The sequence below is a fragment of the Oncorhynchus nerka genome, linkage group LG18 (assembly GCF_034236695.1).
Source record: "Oncorhynchus nerka isolate Pitt River linkage group LG18, Oner_Uvic_2.0, whole genome shotgun sequence".
Lineage (NCBI taxonomy): Eukaryota > Metazoa > Chordata > Actinopteri > Salmoniformes > Salmonidae > Oncorhynchus > Oncorhynchus nerka.
The window spans coordinates 48946628-48970317 of record NC_088413.1 but is presented as its reverse complement, the minus strand read 5'-3'; the positions used below and the strand labels follow the sequence as shown (position 1 = coordinate 48970317).

Below are 23690 nucleotides of genomic sequence, written 5' to 3'. Positions count from 1 at the left end.
ACCACTGACTGCTGGACATCAAGGGTAACCACTTCTTACATGTCGGTTACATGTCACTTCATTGAAGATTTTTCGATGTCTAGCTGTCTTCTGGTGAGCTTGGAGTTCAGCAACAGACACAGCTCAGAGAACTTGGCAGAGGAATTGTTGAGAGTGGCAAGTAGATGGAAAAGTGGTCTGTAATGTTAACGACAATGCAGCTAACACAACCAAAGCCATGAAAATGTTAAAATGGACCCATCATCCATGTCTTGCCCACACAATCAACCTGATTGTAGTATTTTTAACACAAACAAGTCAATGACACAGTAGATTTTTTATTTTTTTTAAGTAGTAAAGAGATGCTCTGAAGGTGATGAAGCCCACTGTGGACAAAGTGAAAAAGCAGCTGTGGAATACTTCCACAGGAGCACAATAGGTGCTGAGAAACTAAAGTCTACACAATGCCAGATGGGGATGCCTGAGCTGAGGCCTAAACAAGACTGCACTACAAGGTGGAATATGTTGAAGCGGTTTCTTGAGTCAAAGGATGCCATCATCTCTACCCTGGCCATTTTCAATGTCAATGCACCTGTTGATGCTCTGACCCAAGAGGAATGGGAGGTGGTGGAGGAGGTGTGCAGAGTCCTGGAACCCTTTGAGTAGGTCACTGTGGAGATCAGGGGAGAGAGGTACAGTAAAGCAGTTATTACTACATCATTATTTAATCCAGTATTATACAGTGGGGCAAAAAAGTATTTAGTCAGCCACCAATTGTGCAAGTTCTCCCACTTAAAAAGATGAAAGAGGCCTGTAATTTTCATCATAGGTACACTTCAACTATGACAGACAAAATTAAGGGGAAAAAATCCAGAAAATCACATTGTGTAACGGCTTTCTAATGGTGAAGGAGAGTCGGACCAAACTGCAGCGTGTCTATTGTGATTCATCTTTAATAAACCAACGTAACACACAACAAAACACTAACACTACAAAAACGAAAAAAGCCTATACAAGTGTCTACTAACCTCTAACCAGGACATCAAGACACACAGGACAATCACCCACAATACAACCAAAGAATATGGCTGCCTAAATATGGTTCCCAATCAGAGACAACGGTAAACACCTGCCTGTGATTGAGAACCACTTCAGACAGCCATAGACTCTCCTAGAACACCCCACCAAGCTACAATCCCACTATACACACATTCCAAAATCCCAAGACAAAACACACCACAATACAAAAACTCTATGCCACACCCTGGCCTGACCCAATACATGAAGAAAACACAAAATACTTAGACCAGGGCGTGACAGAACCCCCCCCTAAGGTGCGGACTCCCGAACGCACCTCAAAACAAATAGGGAGGGTCCGGGTGGGCGTCTGTCCATGGTGGCGGTTCCGGCGCGGGACGTGGACCCCACTCAATTAATGTCTTAGTCCCCTCTCCTCGCGTCCCTGGATAGTCCACCCTCGCCGCCGACCATGGCCTAGTAGTCCTCACCCAGAAACCCACTGGATTGAGGAGCAGATCGGGACTGAGGGGCAGCTCGGGACTGAGGCAGCTCGGGACTGAGGGGAAGCTCAGGAGTGAGAGGAAACTCGGGAGTGAGAGGAAGCTCGGGAGTGAGAGGAAGCTCGGGAGTGAGAGGAAGCTCGGGAGTGAGAGGAAGCTCGGGAGTGAGAGGAAGCTCGGGAGTGAGAGGAAGCTCGGGAGTGAGAGGAAGCTCGGGAGTGAGAGGAAGCTCGGGAGTGAGAGGAAGCTCAGGCAGGTTAATGGATCTACCAGATCCTGGCTGGCTGGTGGTTCCGACAGATCCTGGCTGACTGGCAGATCCTGGCTGACTGGCGGATCCTGGCTGACTGGCGGATCCTGGCTGACTGGCGGATCTGGCAGATCCTGGCTGACTGGCGGATCCTGGCTGACTGGCGGATCCTGGCTGACTAGCGGATCTGGCAGATCCTGGCTGACTGGCAGATCCTGGCTGACTGGCAGATCCTGGCTGACAAGCGGATCTGGCAGATCCTGGCTGACTGGCGGATCCTGGCTGACTAGCGGTTCTGGCAGATCCTGGCCGACTGGCGGATCCTGGCTGACTAGCGGATCTGGCAGATCCTGGCCGACTGGCGGATCCTGGCTGACTAGCGGATCTGGCAGATCCTGGCTGACTGGCACTTCTGGCGGATCCTGGCAGACTGGCGGATCCTTGCTGACTGGCGGATCCTGGCACACTGGCGGATCCTGGCTGAATGGCGGATCTAACTGATCCTGGCAGACTGGCGGCACTGGTGGCGCTGGGCAGACTGGCGGCGCTGGGCAGACTGGTAGCTCAGGCGGCGCTGGGCAGACTGGCGGCACTGGCGGCGCTGGGCAGACTGGTGGCTCAGACGGCGCTGGGCAGACTGGCGACGCTGGGCAGACTGGCGACGCTGGGCAGACTGGCGACGCTGGGCAGACTGGCGACGCTGGGCAGACTGGCGGCTCAGGCGGCGCTGGGCAGACTGGCGGCACTGGCGGCGCTGGGCAGACTGGCGGCGCTGGGCAGACTGGCGGCTCAGGCGGCGCTGGGCAGACTGGCGGCACTGGCGGCGCTGGGCAGACGGGTGGCTCAGACGGCGCTGGGCAGACGGGTGGCTCAGACGGCGCTGGGCAGACGGGTGGCTCAGACGGCGCTGGGCAGACGGGTGGCTCAGACGGCGCTGGGCAGACGGGTAGCTCAGACGGCGCTGGGCAGACTGACAGCTCTGGATGTTTCATGCAGGCTGACAGCTCTGGCTGCGCTGAACAGAGGAGTACTGGTGCCTCTGGAATGAGGGGCTCTGGCGCCTCTGGCATGAGGGGCGGTAGCTCTGACAGCGCCGGACAGGCGGGAAGCTCCGGCAGCGGCGCCGGACAGGCGGGACGCTCCGGCAGCGGCGCCGGACAGGCGGGACGCTCCGGCAGCGGCGCCGGACAGGCGGGACGCTCCGGCAGCGATGCCGGACAGGCGGGAGGCTCCGGCGAGAAGCTCCGGCAGCGGCGCCGGACAGGCGGGACGCTCCGGCAGCGCTGGACAGGCGGGACACACTGTAGGCCTGATGCGTGGTGCTGGCACTGGTGGTAATGAACCGAGGACACGCACAGGAAGCCTGGTGCGGGGAGCTGCTACCGGAGGGCTGGGGTGTGGAGGTGGTACTGGATAGACCGGACCGTGCAGGCGCACTGGAGCTCTTGAGCACCGAGCCTGCCCAACCTTACCTGGCTCGATGCCCACTCTAGCCCGGCCGATACGAGGAGCTGGAATATACCGCACCGGGCTATGCACCCGCACTGGGGACACCGTGCGCACCACTGCATAACAAGGTGCCTGCCCGGTCTCTCTAGCCCCCCGGTAACCACAGGAAGTTAGCGTAGGTCTCCTACCTAGCGTAGCCATACTCCCTGTGAGCCTCCCCCCAAGACATTTTTGGGGCTGACTCTCAGGCTTCCATCCGCTCTGCCGTGCTAGCTCCTCATAATGCCGCCTCTGCTTTTGCTGCCTCCAGCTCGGCTTTGGGGCGACAATAATCTCCAGGCTGATCCCAGGGTCCTTTACCGTCCAGTACCTCCTCCCATGTCCATTTCTCCAGGTAGTGCAATCTCTCCCACTGTAGCTGCTGCTGCTCCTGCTGCTGCTGCCTCTGTTGCTTCTCCTGTGGCTCCTGCCTGTTGACACGCTGCTTGGTCCTGTGGTGGGTGATTCTGTAACGGCTTTCTAATGGTGAAGGAGAGTCGGACCAAACTGCAGCGTGTCTATTGTGATTCATCTTTAATAAACCAACGTAACACACAACAAAACACTAACACTACAAAAACGAAAACCGAAAACAGCCTATACAAGTGTCTACTAACCTCTAACCAGGACATCAAGACACACAGGACAATCACCCACAATACAACCAAAGAATATGGCTGCCTAAATATGGTTCCCAATCAGAGACAACGGTAAACACCTGCCTCTGATTGAGAACCACTTCAGACAGCCATAGACTCTCCTAGAACACCCCACTAAGCTACAATCCCACTATACACACATTCCAAAATCCCAAGACAAAACACACCACAATACAAAAACTCTATGCCACACCCTGGCCTGACCCAATACATGAAGAAAACACAAAATACTTAGACCAGGGCGTGACACATTGTAGGATTTTTAATGAATGAATTTGCAAATTATGGTGGAAAATAAGTATTTGGTCAATAACAAAAGTTTATCTCAATACTTTGTTATATACCCTTTGTTGGCAATGACAGAGGTCAAACGTTTTCTGTAAATCTTCACAAGGTTTTCACACACTGTTGCTGGTATTTTGGCCCATTCCTCCATGCAGATCTCCTCTAGAGCAGTGATGTTTTGGGGCTGTTGCTGGGCAACACAGACTTTCAATGAGCAGTAGATGAGAATTTAGTATCAGTATACAAAACATGAACCTTAACTAATAAGTTACTGTTCTCTCTTCTCAGCTATGTGACAGCCTCAAAAATGATACTCCTGTGTAAGGGTCTGCAGCGAATCACAGCCAGCCACCAGAGAGAAGCAAATGTAACCACAGGACATGTGACAGAGTTGATGGACACCCTATGTTCATCAATGGACAGAAAGTTCCACAGAATGGAATATAATCACGTGCTATCAGAACCGCTGCACTTGACCCCATGTTTAAGAAGTTAGCCTTCAGTGATGCCAGAGCGATTGATGAGGCTCTTCAAAGAATAACCTCAGCAGCAGGGAGGTACAGCCCCAGCAGTCAGCTGGCTCAGGCACCAGGGCAACAGGAAGAAGAGGGATCAGATGGAGCAGAAGCACCAGAAGTAGTGCCACAAACATCTGCTGTTTGGATGCTGTTTGACGAGAGAGCAACTGGTGATGCAGCACAAAGGAATCCCTCAGCAGATGCCATAATGGAGGTCCGATCCTATTTGGAGGAGCCCCTCTGTTATTTATTTTTCTTTGATATGGTGAAATATTATATTATGCTGTTTAGATTCAATTCCTTTTGGAATGGTTAGATTTACATGCACTTTGTTATTATACATTAAAAAGTTATACTTTAAATGCAAATGTTTAATAGTATTCTTTTTCATAACAAACCAATGCATTTTTAAATACATTGTGGTTAAGGTAGAGTATGATTTCATTTAATAATTTAATTAGAATTGTTTTAACACCAATCATAGTCAAACTATCGCAAACTGTTTGACTTGACAAAATACAAAACATATATTTTTTAAAGAGCCGTTTGGGAGCCAAAAGAGCCGGCTCTTTTTGGTAAGCTGAGCCAAACGAGCCGGCTCACTGAAAAGAGCCGGAATGTCCATCACTACTTGTAGCAGAGCGCTTGACATGCCCACCACTTTCCTTTCGACACACAGACTCGCCCATATTCCGATATTGGGACGCAACTACCCCATTCTCACTAAAACACTAAGTTATGGCACAAATCGTACTTGATGCGTTCTCTACACTTCCTCACGTTTTTCTATGGGTTTAGCGATGTGAAATTGACCTGCAAGGCACATTACCGCCATAGAGTGGGAGGAACTGATACAAGTACTCATACATTTGTTTCCCCTCCCCATCATTGTTTTAATGTATGTACAGTATTTCATTTTTTTGTACTAGTAGCAATCTTGGCTGAAAAAAGTTTTAAATTATCTTATATATATTTCTTTCAGGTGTAGGGGATTTGTTTTGTTAGTGCAGTGCTCATAAATCCTCACTAGATATCACAGGTCGCACTTCATAAACCCATCAACAATTTGCACCAAGGATGTCTATACAAATATTTCAATTGAGTTCAGACTTTCTTTTGAATTCCTGATCATAATATATTTGTATGATTTAACACTAAAGAACAACATGATACAAACACACGCATTACAATACACAATGTTGGCAGCTTTAATAATCAGATCTACAGTACCACCATTTCAGGGACAAGAGTGCAATTGGTAATTTACTGTGAAATGTCATTAGTATTGGAAGGTTCAAAACTCCATCAGGTGTGTGTATGGTCCGTTAGTATCTAGCTTCAGCACTTGTCTGTTCCCATATGTTCCATGTTTGATGATCATCCCAGTCTCACTACTGTTACTGGACAAAGCCAGTTCCTTCTCACACAGGGAGACAAAGTTAGAATAGAGCTGTAGGCCCTCTTCTTTCCCAATGTTATGGTGGTACTGCATGCCCTTCCCTTTGGCCTTGCCTCCCAGTGTAGCCTGAGGCACAATGAGGACGTTCCCAGGCAGGTCCAACACTGACACATACTTCCCAGAGTCAGCTTCACACAGCTTCAAGTTGAGCAGAGTGTTCACTGTGGAGTAGAGCAGAGGGATCAATAACCATTCAGTACTAGCAACATTGCTTTACGATTCCTTGAAGAACAGTGACATTTACTGTTCACAGTCTTGTGAAGCCCAGGTAGTTGTTTTTATTGCAGTATTATCCAAAAAACTGTAAAAAGCACAATAAATACCGATTTTTTGAATAATTTCCTCTGTAGCGCCTTTAAAAAAGCAGATGTAGACCACCATCCCTCTGTCAATCTGAAAACATGAAATCTTATGAGCAGCCCATCACCCAAATATTATTTTAGGCAAGGTGCAAATCTTATTCTGAGCAGGCAGACCATATTTGCATTTAAGAAAATAGTAGAAGATAATTCAATAGTACCTCCACCCATTCAGCCTCAGACTGATCATCTGCAGGTTTGACTTGAAGCCTTGCATAGAGACACTGCTGAAGAACAGTTCTTGCTAGTGGAGAACCTGCCTTTTCAGTCATTTTGAAATGATATCTGCCTGTTTCAGATTATAAAGCACAAGAGGACTCGTAAAAAAAGGGACAGTGAAGGAAAATAACAGAAGAGACACGAAAACGTTCGTGTCTCTGACACTCGCTTCCGGGTGAGTCTCCTCCTGACGCGCAGTTAACAAGTACACGTCATAGAAAATCGACATGCACTTCAACAATAACCTATTTTTTCTATGGCAATAACACAAGATGGCTCACTGTAGCTACAGTAAATTCTCACATTTATTAAAATTAACAACCGCTAACCTAAATAAACCAACAGTGTTACGGACAGGGAGAGACATTCAACATGCTCCACAACGCTGCAAATATTTCATACGTTTTCATAAGGTAATATTCTAGCTCTTGCTAAAATTGTTTACAACTAACTAGCGAACTAAACTCCACTCCGTGGAGTGTTGTTTAGTTCGCTACAACTAACTAGCTAGGTAGCTTTCTACATGCTAGCTAAGTAAATGCTATCAAGTTCACTCTGATTCACCCTACATAGCTAGTTAGCTAATCATTGCAAGCCATTGAGGCCAATTATGTAGCATGTTTGTTTACGTATCTGTATAACTATAACTAATTATAACTAACAGCAACACTATAAGATTTACATCATGTATATACAGTACCAGTCAAAAGTTTGGAAACACCTACTCATTCAAGGGTTTTTCTTTATTTTTACTATTTTCTACATTGTAGAATAATAATGAAGACATCAAAACTATGAAATAACACGTAATGTAATATCATGTAATAACCAAAAAAGTGTTAAACAAATCAAAATATATTTTATATTTGAGATTCTTCAGAGTAGCCACCCTTTGCCTTGATAACAGCTTTGCACACGCTTGGCGTTCTCTCAGCCAGCAACATGAGGAATGCTTTTCCAACAGTCTTCAAGGAGTTCACACATATGCTGAGCATTTGTTGGCTGCTTTTCCTTCACTCTGCGGTCCAACTCATCCCAAACCAGCTCAATTGGGTTGAGGTCGGGTGATTGTGGAGGCCAGGTCACTTGATAGCCCTTACACAGCCAGGAGGTGTGTTTTGGATCATTGTCCTGTTGAAAAACAAATGATAGTCCCACTAAGCGCAAACCAGATGGGATGGCTTATCGCTGCAGAATGCTGTGGTAGCCATGCTGGTTAAGTGTGCCTTGAATTCTAAATAAATCACTGGCAGTGTCACCAGCAAACCACCATCACACCTCCTCCTCCATGGTTCACGAAGGGAACCACACATGACGAGATCATCCGTTCACCTACTCTGCGTTTCACAAAGACACGGCGGTTGGAACCAAAAATCTCAAATTTGGCTCATCAGACCAAAGGACAGATTTCCACCGGTCTAATGTCCATTGCTCATGTTTCTTGGCCCAAGCAAGGCTCTTCTTATTATTGGTGTCCTTTAGTAGTGGTTTCTTTGCAGCGATTCGACCATGAAGGCCTGATTCACACAATCTCCTCTGAACAGTTGATGTTGAGATGTGTCTGTTACTTGATCTCTGTGAAGCATTTATTTGGGCTGCAATCTGAGGTGCAGTTAACTCTAAGGAACTTATCCTCTGCAGCAGAGGTAACTCTGGGTCTTCCCTTCCTGTGGCGGTCCTCACGAGAGCCAGTTACATCATAGCGCTTGATGGTTTTTGTGACTGCACTTGAAGAAACTTTAAAAGTTCTTGACATTTTCCCGGATTGACTGACCTTCATGTCTTAAAGTAATGATGGACTGTCGTTTCTCTTTGCTTATTTGAGCTGTTCTTGCCAGAAAATGGACTTGGTCTTTTACCAAATAGGGCTATCTTCTGTATACCACCCTTACCTTGTCACAACACAACTGATTGGCTCAAACGCATTAAGAAGGAAAGAAATGTACTTTTAACAAAGCACACCTGTTAATTGAAATGCATTTCAGGTGACTTATCCAGAACCAATTCCAGTCCCCAAATCCAGAACTAATTTAAGAAAAGCGCACAGTATTATATAGAGCCATTATTGCAGGGAACTCCGTTCCATCTAATATTGCTCAAATAAACAGCAAACATGGTTTTTAAAAACAGATAAAGCAACAGCTCACAGCCTCTCCCTTATTTGACCTATTAGATAGTTTGTATGTACTGATATGTAAGCTATGTGTGCCTTTTTTAAAATGTGTAACGGTTTTCTAATGGTGAAGGAGAGTCGGACCAAAATGCAGCGTGTATATTACTATCCATGTTTTAATAAACAAACGTAACACGAATCTAAATACAATTACTACAAAAAACAATAAACGTAATGAAAACCGAAACAGCCTAAACTGGTGCAAATGAACACAGAATCAGGACATCAAGACACTAAGAACAATCACCCACAATACAACCAAAGAATATGGCTGCCTAAATATGGTTCCCAATCAGAGACAACGATAACCACCTGCCTCTGATTGAGAACCACTCCAGACAGCCATAGACTTTCCTAGAACACCCTACTAAGCTACAATCCCACTAACATACACACCAAAACCCCCAGACAAAACACACCACAATACAAAAACTCCATGCCACACCCTGGCCTGACCCAATACATGAAGAAAAACACAAAATACTTAGACCAGGGCGTGACAGAACCCCCCCTAAGGTGCGGACTCCCGAACGCACCTCAAAACAAATAGGGAGGGTCCGGGTGGGCGTCTGTCCATGGTGGCGGTTCCGGCGCGGGACGTGGACCCCACTCAATAAATGTCTTAGTCCCCTCTCCTCGCGTCCCTGGATAGTCCACCTTCGCCGCCGACCATGGCCTAGTAGTCCTCACCCAGAACCCCACTGGACTGAGGAGCAGATCGGGACTGAAGGACAGCTCGGGACTGAGGCAGCTCGGGAGTGAGAGAAAGCTCGGGAGTGAGAGAAAGCTCGGGAGTGAGAGGAAGCTCGGGAGTGAGAGGAAGCTCGGGAGTGAGAGGAAGCTCGGGAGTGAGAGGAAGCTCGAGAGTGAGAGGAAGCTCGAGAGTGAGAGGAAGCTCGGGAGTGAGAGGAAGCTCAGGCAGGTAGATAGATCTACCAGATCCTGGTTGGCTGGTGGTCTCAGCAGATCCTGGCTGACTGGCAGATCCTGGCTGACTGGTGCTACTGGCAGATCCTGGCCGACTGGCACTTCTGGCGGATCCTGGCTGACTGGCACCTCTGGAAGATCCTGGCTGACTGGCAGATCTGGAAGAGTCTGGCAGACTGGCGGCGCTGGGCAGACTGGCGGCGCTGGGCAGACTGGCGGCGCTGGGCAGACTGGGAGCACTGGCGGCGCTGGGCAGACTGGCGGCGCTGGGCAGACTGGCGGCGCTGGGCAGACTGGGAGCACTGGCGGCGCTGGGCAGACTGGAGACTCCGGCAGCGCAGGAGAAGAGAAAGGCTCCGACAGCGCTAAACAGGCGGGAGACTCCGGCAGCGCAGGAGAGGAGACAGGCTCTGGCTGCGCTAAACAGGCGGGAGACTCCGGCAGCGCAGGAGAGGAGACAGGCTCTGGCTGCGCTAAACAGGCGGGAGGCTCCGGCAGCGCAGGAGAGGAGACAGGCTCTGGCTGCGCTAAACAGGCAGGAGGCTCCGGCAGCGCAGGAAAGGAGACAGGCTCCGGCTGCGCTAAACAGGCGGGAGACTCCGGCAGCGCAGGAGAGGAGACAGGCTCTGGCTGCGCTGAACAGTCGAGGCGCACTGAAGGCCTGGTGCGTGGTGCTGGAACTGGTGGTACTGGATCGAGGACACGCACAGGAAGCCTGGTGCGGGGAGCTGCTACCGGAGGACTAGAGTGTGGAGGTGGCACAGGATGTGCTAGACCGTGAAGGCGTACTGGAGATCTTGAGAGCAGTGTTGGCACAGGACGTGTAAGGCTAGGGATGTGCACAGGAGGCCTGGTGCGTGAGGCTGGCACCAACTTCACCAGCCGACTAACACGCACCTCAGGACGAGTATGGAGCGCTAACCCAGGTGCCATCAAATCCCCGACACGTTCCGTCGGTCGAATTCCATGCAAAAAGCACCAACACAGCAACTCCCTCATTTCTCTCTCCTCCAATTTCCCCATTAACTCCTTCACAGTCTCTGTTTCGCTCACCTCCAACACCGGCTCTGGTTTTGGTCTCCTCCTTGGCTCCTCACGATAAACAGGGAGAGTTAGCTCAGGTCTGACTCCTGACCCTGCTACTCTCTCCCTGAGCCCCCCCCCCAAGACATTTTTGGGGCTGATTCTCCGGCTTCCGTCCGCGCCGCCGAGTTTGCTTCGCCAACTCCATTCTCCGATAACCTTCCGCGCACTGCTCCATCGAATCCCAGGCGGGCTCCAGCACATTCCCTGGGTCGACCGCCCACCGGTCTATCTCCTCCCAAGAAGTATATTCCATACTGTGCTCCTTTTTGGGCTGCTCCTGTTGCCTCTTCTCCTGCTGCACCTTTGGGCGGCTACACTCCCCTGGTTTAGCCCAGGGTCCTCTCCCGTCGAGGATTTCCTCCCATGTCCAGAAATCCTTATTCCGTATCTCCTCTTTGGGCTGCTCCTGCCTGTTGACACGCTGCTTGGTCCGTTGGTGGTGGGTGATTCTGTAACGGTTTTCTAATGGTGAAGGAGAGTCGGACCAAAATGCAGCGTGTATATTACGATCCATGTTTTAATAAACAAACGTAACACGAATCTAAATACAATTACTACAAAAAACAATAAACGTAATGAAAACCGAAACAGCCTAGAACACAGACTCAGGACATCAAGACACTAAGAACAATCACCCACAATACAACCAAAGAATATGGCTGCCTAAATATGGTTCCCAATCAGAGACAACGATAACCACCTGCCTCTGATTGAGAACCACTCCAGACAGCCATAGACTTTCCTAGAACACCCTACTAAGCTACAATCCCACTAACATACACACCAAAACCCCCAGACAAAACACACCACAATACAAAAACTCCATGCCACACCCTGGCCTGACCCAATACATGAAGAAAAACACAAAATACTTAGACCAGGGCGTGACAAAATGTATGTAGTTCTGTCCTTGAGCTGTTCTTGTCTAATGATGTTCTGTATTACGTCATTATGTTTCATGTTTTGTGTGGACCCCAGGAACAGTAGCTGCTGCTTTTGCAACAGCTAATGAGGATCCTAATAAAATACCAATACCTCATGAAACTGGTTGAGAGAATGCCAAGAGTGTGCAAAGCTGTCATCAAGGCAAAGGGTGGCTATTTGAAGAATCTCAAATATAAAATATATTTGTACTTGTTTAACACTTTTTTGGTTACTACATGATTCTATATGTGTTATTTCATAGTTTTGCTGTCTTCGCTATTATTCTACAATGTAGAAAATAGTAAAAAATAAAGAAAACCCTTGAATGAGTAGGTGTGTCCAAATGTTTGACGGGTACTGTATATACAAGTTACATTCAAGTTTATCATGTGTTGTTGATAAACTCACTTGCTCATTCCATGATGAATTTACGCAACTCTACCACTCTGTACTCCCCAGACCTCAGGTCCTGAGAGGTCGTTGCAGGAGAGACAGAAGCAGCACATGGCTCGTGGCTTGCCCAAACAAAAGCCCATTGCTGGAGTGAAACAAGTTATTGTGGTGGCCTCAGGGAAGGGGGGTGTTGGGAAATCAACCACTGCAGGTAAGCAGGTTCTTATTGGGCTCTCTGTGCTGCTCATTCATGAAACATTTGCACAAATGTGTATAATTTGCATACATTTCAACAGACAGTGGTTTGGTCTGATCTTTTTATCTTTATGAAATATATATTTTTATACAGTGTAGTCATTTGCTAGCCTACAACCTTTTTCCTCCCCTCAACAGTGAATTTGGCCCTTGGACTCACAGCTAATGATCCAGTAAGGAAAGCACCATTATTAATTTGCACATTTTGTTATTACTGTTGCATACCAATTTTTGCCCATAATGGGTATGCAGAACCATGACAATCTCTCTCTCTCTCACTACATTGTCCACTCAGTGTCTCTTCATGTCTCTTTTCTGCACACAGAGTAAAACTGTGGGCATCTTAGACGCTGATGTTTACGGTCCCTCAATTCCTAAGCTGATGAGCCTGAAGGGGAACCCAGAACTAACTGACAGTAGGAGACATCAATCTGCATGTAGTCTAGCCTGAGGAATAACAAGGATGTTTTAGATGTATCCATTCATTACAGAGATCAAACTGAAAAGACAACCTATGTTTTCTTTGTGTTTTCAGACAACCTAATGAGACCACTTATGAATTTTGGGATTCCTTGGTGAGTAAATGTATCTCCAATTGCCAGTGACAGGGGGAGGTAAGCAAACAAATAAACCATTGAGTCATTGACTGTCATGTCCATCTCTCATCCTTCTGTCCTCAGTATGTCCATGGGGTTTCTGGTAGAGGATGTTGCACCCATTGTCTGGAGGGGCCTGATGGTGATGTCAGCTATAGAGAAGCTACTTAGACAGGTGGGAGAGACTGATCGTTCATGTACACTGACCTCCAAAGGCAAAGTGCGGTAACTACGAATTTGGTCCAAAATCTTTGGTCTGTTGTAATGGCCTTGTGTATATATAAGTAGTAAGGCCCGAGGTGGTGTGGTCTATGTCCAATATTCCACAGCTAAGGGCTGTTCTTAAGCACAGCGCAACGCAGAGTGCCTGGACACAGCCCTTAACCGTGGTATATTGGCCATATACCACAAACTCCCTAGGTGTCTTATTGCTATTATAAACTGGTTACAAACTTAATTAGAGCAGTAAAAATATATGTTTTGTCATACCTGTGGTATAAGGTCTGATATACTGCGTCTGTCAGCCAATCAGCATTCAGGGCTCGATCCACAAGTTTATTATCTCATTAACGTGTTTTTTTGTTTTCTGAGACAAGAACAAGCCAGTCGATCAGAATATATCATAAAGTACCAGAATTTAGACAGAAAGACGTTGAAGTGAGATTTTGCAGTAAACATTTGTTGTTAATGCACTTTGCTTTTGTAGGGCAGTACAGTAATCCGTGTTAGTTTTTTATACTATATACTTACATGTCATTTTTTTGTTACCTATGCAGGTAGATTGGGGACTGCTGGACTACCTGGTTATTGACATGCCACCTGGGACTGGAGATGTTCAGTTATCAATCACTCAGAACATCCCAATAGCAGGGGCAGTGATCGTCTCCACTCCTCAGGATATTGCCTTGCTGGATGCACGCAGGGGAGCAGAAATGTTCAGAAAGGTCAATGTACCGGTAAGAGCTTTGGATGCTAAATGCCCCTATATTCTTACTTCAATTCTTTTCAAATGACCTTGGTAAGGACAAAATACACATTTGTGAGATGTTTATCTATGCACACTGAACAAAAAAAATAAATGCAACATGCAACAATTTCAAAGATGTTACTGAGTTACATTTCATATAAGGAAATCAGTCAATTGAAATAAATCCATTAGGCCCTAATCTATGGATTTCACATGACCTAGGAATACAGATTTCAGTCAAGCTTGAAATCTCCATTGCTAACTATAACATTTTCCACCAAGATAGAACTGCCAAAGGGGGCGGTGTTGCAATCTACTGCAAAGATAGCCTGCAGAGTTCTGTATTACTATCCAAGTCTGTACCCAAACAATTCGAGCTTCTACTTCTAAAAATTCACCTTTCCAGAAACAAGTCTCTCACTGTTGCCGCTTGCTATAGACCTCCCTCTGCCCCCAGCTGTGCCCTCGATACCATATGTGAATTGATTGCCCCCCATCTATCTTCTGAGCTTGTGCTACTAGGTGACCTAAACTGGGACATGCTTAACACCCCGGCCATCCTACAATCCAAGATTGATGCCCTCAATCTCACACAAATTATCAATGAACCTACCAGGTACAACTCCAAATCCATGAACATGGGCACCCTCATAGATGTCATCCTAACTAACTCGCCCTCCAAATACACCTCTGCTGTTTTCAATCAAGATCTCAGCAATCACTGCCTCATTGCCTGCATCCGTAATGGGTCTGCAACCAAACGACCACCCCTCATCACTGTCAAACGCTCCAGGCCTTTCTAATTGACCTGGCCGGGGTATCCTGGAATGACATTGACCTCATCTCGTCAGTAGATGATGCCTGGCTATTCTTTTAAATGTGCCTTCCTCACCATCTTAAATAAGCATGCCCCATAAAAAAAAATTGAACTAGGAATAGATATAGTCCTTGGTTCACTCCAGACCTGTCTTTCCTTGACCAGCACAAAAACATCCTGTGGCGTTCTGCATTAGCATCAAATAGCCCCCGTGATATGCAACTTTTCAGGGAAGTTAGGAACAAATATACACAGGCAGTTAGGAAAGCTAAGGCTAGCTTTTTCAAACAGAAATTTGCATCCTGTAGTACTAACTCAAAAAAGTTCTGGGACACTGTAAAGTACATGGAGAATAAGAGCACCTCCTCCCAGCTGCCCACTGCTCTGAGGCTAGGAAACACTATAGTGATAAATCCACTATAATTGAGAATTTCAATAAGCATTTCTCTACGGCTGGCCATGCTTTCCACCTGGCTACCCCTACCCCGGTCAACTGCCAGCACCCTCCACAGCAACCCGCCAAAGCCCCCACCATTTCTGCTTTACCCAATTCCAGATAGCTGATGTTCTGAAAGAGCTGCAAAATCTGGACCCCTACAAATCAACCGGGCTAGACAATCTGGACCCTCTCTTTCTAAAATTATCTGCCGAAATTGTTGCAACCCTTATTACTAGCCTTTTCAACCTCTCTTTCGTATCGTCTGAGATTCCCAATGATTGGAAAGCTGCCGCGGTCATCCCCCTCTTCAAAGGGGGTGACACTCTAGACCCAAACTGCTACAGACCTATATCTATCCTACCCTGTCTTTCTAAGGTCTTCGAAAGCCAAGTTAACAAACAGATTACCGACCATTTCAAATCCCACCGTACCTTCTCCACTATGCAATCTGGTTTCAGAACTGGTCATGGGTGCATCTCAGCCACGCTCAAGGTCCTAAACGACATCATAACCGCCATCGATAAAAGACATTACTGTGCAGCCGTATTCATCAACCTGGCGAAGGCTTTTGACTCTGTCAATCACCATATTCTTATTGGCAGACTCGACAGCCTTGGTTTCTCAAATGATTGCCTCACCTGGTTTACCAACTACTTCTCTGATAGAGTTCAGTGTGTCAAATCGGAGGGCCTGTTGTCCGGACCTCTGGCAGTCTCTATGGGGCTGCCACAGGGTTCAATCCTCGGGCCGACTCTCTTCTCTGTATACAATGATGTTGCTTTTGCTGCTGGTGATTCTTTGGTACACCTCTAAGTAGACGACACCATTCTGTATACTTCTGGCCCCTCTTTGGACACTGTGTTAACTAACCTCTAGACGAGCTTCAATGCCATACAACTCTCCTTCCGTGGCCTCCAACTGCTCTTAAACGAAGGGGAAACTAAATGCATGCTAATCAACCCTGCCCTCTCCTGCTCGCCCGTCCAGCATCATTACTCTGGACGGCTCTGACTTAGAATACGTGGACAACTACAAATACCTAGGTGTCTGGTTAGACTGTAAACTCTCCTTCCAGACTCACATTAAGCATCTCCAATCCAAAATTAAATCTAGAATTGGCTTCCTATATCGCAACAAAGCATCCTTCACTCATGCTGCCAAACATACCCTCGTAAAACTGACCATCCTACCGATCCTCGACTTCGGTGATGTCATCTATAAAATAGCCTCCAACACTCTATTCAACAAACTGGATGCAGTCTATCACAGTGCCATCCGTTTTGTCACCAAAGCCCCATACACTACCCACCATTGCGACCTGTACGCTCTCGTTGGTTGGCCCTCGCTTCATACTCGCCGCCATACCCACTGGCTACAGGTTATCTACAAGTCTCTACTAGGTAAAGCCCCGTCTTATCTCAGCTCACTGGTCACCATAGCAGCACCCACTCGTAGCAGGCGCTCCAGCAGGTATATCTCACTGGTCATCCCCAAAGCCAATTCCTCCTTTGGTCGTCTTTCCTTCCAGTTCTCTGCTGCCAATGACTGGAACGAACTACAATAATCTCTGAAGTTGGAGACTCATATCTCCCTCACTAGCTTTAAGCACCAGCTGTCAGAGCAGCTCACAGATCACTGCACCTGTACATAGCCCATATGTAAACAGCCCATCTATCTACCTACCTCATCCCCATACAGTATTTATTTATTTATCTTGCTCCTTTGCACCCCAGTATCTCTACTTGCACATTCATCTTCTGCCCATCTACCATGCCCGTGTTTAATTGCTATATTGTAATTACTTTGCCACCACGGCCTATTTATTACCTTAACTCCCTTATCTTACCTCGTTTGCACTCACTGTACATAGACATTTTGTTTTCTTTTGTTCCACTGTATTATCGACTATGTTTTGTTTATTCCATGTGTAACTGTGTGTTGTTGTATGTGTCGAATTGCTATGCTTTATCTTGGCCAGGTCGCAGTTGCAAATGAGAACTTGTTCTCAACTAGCCTGCCTGGTTAAATAAAGGTCAAATAAAATACATAAAAAAAAAAAAGAATGCATTTGTTGGTAACAGATAACTTAAAAAATAGGTAGGAGCGTGGGTCAGAAAACCAGTCCGTATCTGGTGTGACCACCATTTGTCTTATGCAGCGTGACACATCTGCTTCACATAGAGTTGATCAGGCTGTGGACTGTGGAATGTTGTCCCACTCCTCTCCAATGGCTGTGTGAAGTGGCTGGATATTTGCGGCAACTGGAACACGCTGTCATATACGTCGATCCAGAACATCCCAAACATGCTCAATGGGTGACATGTCTGGTGACTATATAGGCCATGGAAGAACTGGGACATTTTCAGCTTCCAGGAATTGTGATCAGATCTTTGCGACATGGGGCCATGCATTATCATTCTGAGGTGATTGCGGCAGGATCAATGGCACGACAGTGGGCCTCAGGATCTCGTCACGGTATCTTTGTGAATATAAATTGCCATCGATTAAAATGCAATTGTGTTCGTCGTTCATAGCTTACGCATGCCAATACCATAACCCCACCTCCACCATGGGGCACTCACGGTGGCATCACCAAATGTTGACATCAGCAAACCGCTCGCCTACACAACACCATACAGGCTGTCTGCCATCTGCCCGGTACAGTTGACACCAGGAGTAATCCGTGAAGAGCACACTTCTCCAGCGTGCCAGTGGCCATTGAAGGTGAGCATTTGCCTACTGAAGTCGGTTACGATGCCGAGTTGCAGTCAGGTCAAGACCCTGGTGAGGAAAACGAGCACGCAGATGAGCTTCCCTGAGATGGTGTCACGCCCTGACCACAGAGAGCCCTCAGGTTTCTCTATGGTGTAATAGGTCAGAGCGTGACTAGGGTTTTTTTTATAGTTATTATAGTTCTATGTTGGTGTGTGAGTATGGTTCCCAATTGGAGGCAGCTGATATATCGTTGCCTCTAATTGGGGATCATACTTAGTGTGTCCCTTTTCCCACCTGCGTTGTGGGATATTGATTTTATATAGTGCTTATGTGCGCTACGTATTTGCACGTTTGTTATTTCTTTGCTGTTTTTTGGAAGTTTCACTTTAATAAATATGTGGAACTCTACTCACGCTGTGCCTTGGTCCACTTATTTATCGTGACAGATCGTGACAGATGGTTTCTGAAGGTTTTGCAGAAATTCTTCAGTTGTGCAAACCCACAGTTTCATCAGCTGTCCGGGTGGCTCGTCTCAGATCATCCCACAGGAGAAGAAGCCAGATGTTGAGTACCTGGGCTGGCATGGTTACACATGTTCTGCAGTTTTGAGGCCCGGTTGGATCTACTGCTAAATTCTCTAAAATGACGTTGGAGGTGGCTTATGGTAGAGAAATGAACATGAAATTATCTGGCAACAGCTCTGGTGGATATTCCTGCAGCCAGCCTGCCAATTGCATGCTCCCTCAAAACTTGAGACATCGGTGGCGTTGTGTGACAAAACTGCACATTTTAGAGTGGCCTTTTATTGTCCCCAGCACAAGGTGCACCTGTGTAATGATCATGCTGTTTCGTCTGCTTCTTGTCAGGTGGATGTATTATCCTGGCCAAGGAGAAATGCTCACTAACAGGGAGAAATACACTTTTTGTGCATATGGAAAATGTCTGGGATCTTTTATTTCAGCTCATGAAACGTAGGACCAACACTACATGTTGCGTTTAAAAACAAAAATCTGTGTATATTTATATATATGTCACATCTCATAGGTCCTGGGCATAGTCCAGAATATGAGCGTGTTTCAGTGCCCCAAGTGTAACCACCAGACCCACATCTTTGGGGCAGATGGAGCAAGGGCCCTTGCTGATACTCTGGGAGTACAAGTATTGGGTAAGATCCATTTCAAACATAAATCATTACAGATTTCATTATTTCTCTCAATCTCAGATCTAATAGAATGATAGTATAGTATAGAGACTGATGTCTCTCCCTCCTCTGTCTAGGAGACATTCCTCTACACCTGAGCATCAGAGAGATGTCAGACAGAGGCCAGCCTGTAGTGGTGTCCTCACCTGACAGCCCTGAGGTTGGTATGCTGCTTGGATGACAATAGATAGTCAAGATAAATATTGGCAATGTTGGAAAACAAACAGTGTATTCTTCACCATAACATTGTATAGATTTGACACTTTTGAGAGTTTGCCATGTTAGTTTTCTACCTGGGTTTGTTTAATATGTCTGCCTATGCCCATTGTTTTAGGCTGAGGCCTACAGAAAGGTGGCGACTGCCGTGGTCCAGCGTCTAGAAGAACTATCTGGTTGAGTTATTGCCCTCTACTGTGTAGGACAACTGGACAACTCGTCATCTACAGGAGATTCAGTGCATTCGGAAAGTATTCAGACCCCTTAACTTTTTCCACATTTTGTTATTCTAAAATGGATTAAATAGTTTTTTTCCCCCTCATCAATTTACACACAATACCCATAATGACAAAGCAAAACAGGTTTTTCATTTTTTTTTTGCAAATGTATAAATAAAAAATAAAAAAGATATAACATTTACATAAGTATTCAGACCCTACTCAATACTTTGTTACAGCCTCAAGTCTTTTTCGATCGATTACAGCCTTGAGTCTTCTTGGGTATGACGCTACAAGCTTGCCACACCTGTATTTGGGGAGTTTCTCCTATTCTTCTCTGGAGATCCCCTCAAGCTCTGTCAGGTTGGATGGGGAGCGTCACTGCACTGCTATTTTCAGGTCTCTCCAAAGATGTTCAAGTCCGGGCTCTAGCTGGGCCACTCAAGGACATTGAGATACTTGTCCCGAAGCCACACCTGTGTTGTATTGGCTGTGCGCTTAGGGTCGTTGTCCTGTTGGAAGATGAACCTTCGACCCAGTCTGAGGTCCTGAGCGCTCTGGAGCGGGTTTTCATCAAGGATCTCGCTGTACTTCGTTCATCTTTCCCTCGATCCTGAGAAGTCTCCCAGACCCTGCCGCTGAAAAACATACCCACAGCATGATGCTTCATCGTAGGGATGGTGCCAGGTTTCCTCCAGACGTGACGCTTGGCATTCAGGCCAAAGAGTTCAATCTTGTTTTCATCAGACCAGAGAATCTTGTTTGTCATGGTCTGAGAGTCCTTGACGTACCTTTTGGCAAACTCTAAGCGGGCTCTCATGTGCCTTTTACTAAGGAGTGGCTTCCGTCTGGCCATTCTACCATAAAGGCCTGATTGGTAGAGTGCTGCAGAGATGGTTGTCCTGGAAGGTTCTCCCATCTCCACTGAGGAACTCCCGAGCTCTGTCCGAGTGACCATCAGGTTCTCTGTCACTTCCCTGACCCAAGGCCCTTCTCCCCCGATTGCTCAGTTTGACCGGGTGGCCAGCTCTAGGAAGAATCTTGTTGGTTCCAAAATTCTTCCATTTAAGAATGATGGAGTGCACTGTTCTTGGGGACTTTCAATGCTGCAGACATTTTTTTGGTACCCTACCCCAGATCTGTGCGTCGACACAATCCTGTCTCGGAGCTCTACGGACAATTCCTTCGACTTAATGGCTTGGTTTTGGCTCTGACATGCACTGTCAACTGTGGGACAGGTGTGTGCCTTTCCAAATCATGTTGATTCAATTGAATTTACTTGATTGGTGGACTCCAATCAAGTTGTAGAAACATCTCCAAAATGATCAATGGAAACAGGATGGACCTGTGCTAAATTTTGAGTCTCATAGCAAAGGGCCTAAATAGTTATGGAAATAAGGTATCTGTTTTTAATTTAACAAATTTGCAAAAATGTCTAAAAACCTGTTTTCGCTTTGTCGTTATGAGGTAGTGTGTAGGTTAATGAGGGGAAAGAATATTTAATCCATTGTAGAATAAGACTGTAACGTAACAAAATGTGGAAGAAGTGAAGGGGTCTGAATACTTTCCGAGTGCACTGTAGACCAGAAGAACCCTGCACTCCTCCATATCCCTAGCTGTGGAGTACGCACAAATCCTTGGGGTCTGAGCTGATTACATATCTGTTACATAGTGTGTATATCTAGACCGTGGTAGCATAATGTTCCGTTTCAATAGCAACCTGTCTCTTCAAACCAATGTGTATTCAATATATAGATCCAGTATTCATTGTTCAGTCTGATATTCAAATACAACACGTTTAATTCAAGCCTTGAGAACAAAATGTGCAGTCGACAGTAAACTAAATGAAAGTAATTTATGCCCTAAAAGCGTAGAGCAAAAATAAAGGAATGGTTCTATGTTGTTGTTTTTTCTTTCTTTCTGACTTGATGCTTGATGCCTCTTTCTGATGCCTGGTGAGTTGTTCTTTTGTAAATGTTGATGCCTGGTGAGTTGTTCTTTTGTAAATGTTGATGCCTGGTGAGTTGTTCTTTTGTAAATGTTGATGCCTGGTGAGTTGTTCTTTTGTAAATGTTGATGCCTGGTGAGTTGTTCTTTTGTAAATGTTGATGCCTGGTGAGTTGTTCTTTTGTAAATGTTGATGCCTGGTGAGTTGTTCTTTTGTGGATGTTGATGCCTGGTGAGTTGTTCTTTTGTAAATGTTGATGCCTGGTGAGTTGTTCTTTTGTGGATGTTGATGCCTGGTGAGTTGTTCTTTTGTGGATGTTGATGCCTGGTGAGTTGTTCTTTTGTAAATGTTGATGCCTGGTGAGTTGTTCTTTTGTAAATGTTGATGCCTGGTGAGTTGTTCTTTTGTGGATGTTGATGCCTGGTGAGTTGTTCTTTTGTAAATGTTGTTTACAATATTTACACAATCTTCCATCTTCATGAAATGCAACTAATGTTCGCAATGTCAGAGATGAAAATAAAGAACGTACAACCTAGAACATTGGTTGCATTTCGTGAAGATGGAAGATTGTGTAAATATTGTAAACAACATTTACAAAAGAACAACTCACCAGGCATCAACATTTACAAAAGAACAACTCACCAGGCATCAACATCTACAAAAGAATAACTTGAAGCCAGTCAGGGTTGCAGTTACTCTCTATTAACACCTGGTGGCACTGCATATCAAATCAAACATCCCACTTCCCAGGCCACCAGTCATATTTATTTCCTCATCCTGAGTTGGATGAGCTCTCTGGGACTTGTGCAAACAGGACCACTTCCTGCATATTTCTGTTGCTCCATAGACTCCGCTAACTACAGCAGCTGTTTCACTTCCAACCGAACCAACCGCCATGAAAGCCAAGCCAGACGGCTCGGTGTCTTATCGGGTCAATGAATGTTGAATGTTTACTACTGTTCTGTTTTTCTGTAGCTATGGTTAGTCATTTGCATGCTGCTCTATATTGGAGGAACAGAATATGAAGTCCTACCAAAGCCCTCCGGACCAGTTCCTATTTCAGCAGATCTGTCTGGTCTGAGCCCTGTCTTGTCCTGGAGACACTGTCTGGGGTAAAGACAGTGTGCCACTTACGAAAAAAGAGTGCAGTATAACCACAGTATGCGGCAACTTCTGCGTCCAAAATACCACAGTCGACCGCAGTTGAAAGTGCAGCTTCAAAATTGCAATCATTTTTTGAAGGGGGGGGAGGTGTTGATGTGTCAGATGGTCCCCATTAAAGAGGAAGTCCCACTGGCAGAGCTGTCTATTTGTGGTTCTGTTTAAATAACTAAAGTATTGTGGTGTATTCATTTGCCTTCTAGTCGTGTTTTCTGTTCTGTACACTTATTGTGTCCATCGTAAATACACAAGTTCCTTTAAAAACAAAAGTCTGCGTCCCGTAAATCTTGATATATTCCCGAAAGGGGAACAGTGTAACACAAAGAAGGAGAAGTGAGACTTAGAGATGAAAGATGGCGGTAGCTAATGAGGTGAAATTAGGTAGCTACTGCAGGGCATACGTGCTACCTCAAGGCTACACAGACACAATCCCAACATACACACACTACAGGGTTGCTCTGTTTCGGGAAAGGCCAGCGCTGTGGAGGAAAAAGCTAACGGGTCCAAAGTGATGACTCCTGTGTACAGTAATTACTGCTGTGGTGTGGCTTTTAAACACAGGACAGGCGGGGGCTTTACAGATAACAGGGATGTGTGGAGGATGGCCTCGTTTGCCAAGTTCTTCCTCTAGTTCTCTGAGAGAGAGAGGGTGTGTGTTTGAGTGTGTGTCAGAACCAGAGAGAGAAGGGAAGAGAAAGCAAGAGTGGGAGAAATCCTTTCATGTGAGTCAGTACTGAGTGACTCCTTAGTGACTGGCATTCTTCCCTATGAGCAGCTGCCAGTGGCTCTTGCCCAGGCATGTGATGTTTTTCTAGGCAGAGGGACACTAGTATTCCCGTATAAACACAACAGCATGGCTACACATAGGTCAGCTGATTTACAGTATCTCCCTCTCTCCAGGTGGGCGATTTCTCTGTC

The 23690-nt window shown here is 46.2% G+C and overlaps 2 protein-coding genes across 2 annotated transcripts; one reads left to right on the top strand and one right to left on the bottom strand.

Annotated features, from left to right (window-relative positions):
* Positions 1–5893: 5893 nt before the first annotated feature.
* dtd2 (D-aminoacyl-tRNA deacylase 2) lies at positions 5894–6935 on the bottom strand. Its single transcript, XM_029687761.2, has 3 exons — positions 6679–6935; positions 6482–6551; positions 5894–6319 (listed from the first exon to the last, which is right to left on the bottom strand). Exons 1-3 carry the CDS (start codon positions 6787–6789, stop codon positions 5994–5996), a joined length of 507 nt encoding a protein of 168 aa, XP_029543621.1. The 5' UTR covers positions 6790–6935; the 3' UTR covers positions 5894–5993.
* Positions 6936–6946: 11 nt separating this feature from the next.
* nubpl (nucleotide binding protein-like) lies at positions 6947–21561 on the top strand. The gene is made up of 10 exons (XM_029687760.2): positions 6947–7149; positions 12306–12450; positions 12633–12667; positions 12820–12910; positions 13030–13069; positions 13175–13265; positions 13867–14046; positions 19073–19193; positions 19307–19389; positions 19564–21561. The coding sequence occupies exons 1-10, from the start codon at positions 7009–7011 to the stop codon at positions 19624–19626; spliced, it is 990 nt and encodes a 329-aa protein (XP_029543620.1). The 5' UTR covers positions 6947–7008; the 3' UTR covers positions 19627–21561.
* Positions 21562–23690: the final 2129 nt, after the last annotated feature.

Excerpts from the sequence above, each read along its gene's own strand:
- dtd2 (XM_029687761.2), bottom strand. The coding sequence starts at position 6,789 with ATGACTGAAAAGGCAGGTTCTCCACTAGCAAGAACTGTTCTTCAGCAG. Across the intron at positions 6,552-6,678 it reads CTGAGGCTGAATGGGTGGAG|ATTGACAGAGGGATGGTGGT; the intron begins GTACTATTGAAT and ends TCATGTTTTCAG. Across the intron at positions 6,320-6,481 it reads GGAAATTATTCAAAAAATCG|TGAACACTCTGCTCAACTTG; the intron begins GTATTTATTGTG and ends TCTACTCCACAG.
- nubpl (XM_029687760.2), top strand. The coding sequence starts at position 7,009 with ATGGCTCACTGTAGCTACAGTAAATTCTCACATTTATTAAAATTAACA. Across the intron at positions 7,150-12,305 it reads ATTTCATACGTTTTCATAAG|ACCTCAGGTCCTGAGAGGTC; the intron begins GTAATATTCTAG and ends TGTACTCCCCAG. Across the intron at positions 14,047-19,072 it reads TCAGAAAGGTCAATGTACCG|GTCCTGGGCATAGTCCAGAA; the intron begins GTAAGAGCTTTG and ends CACATCTCATAG.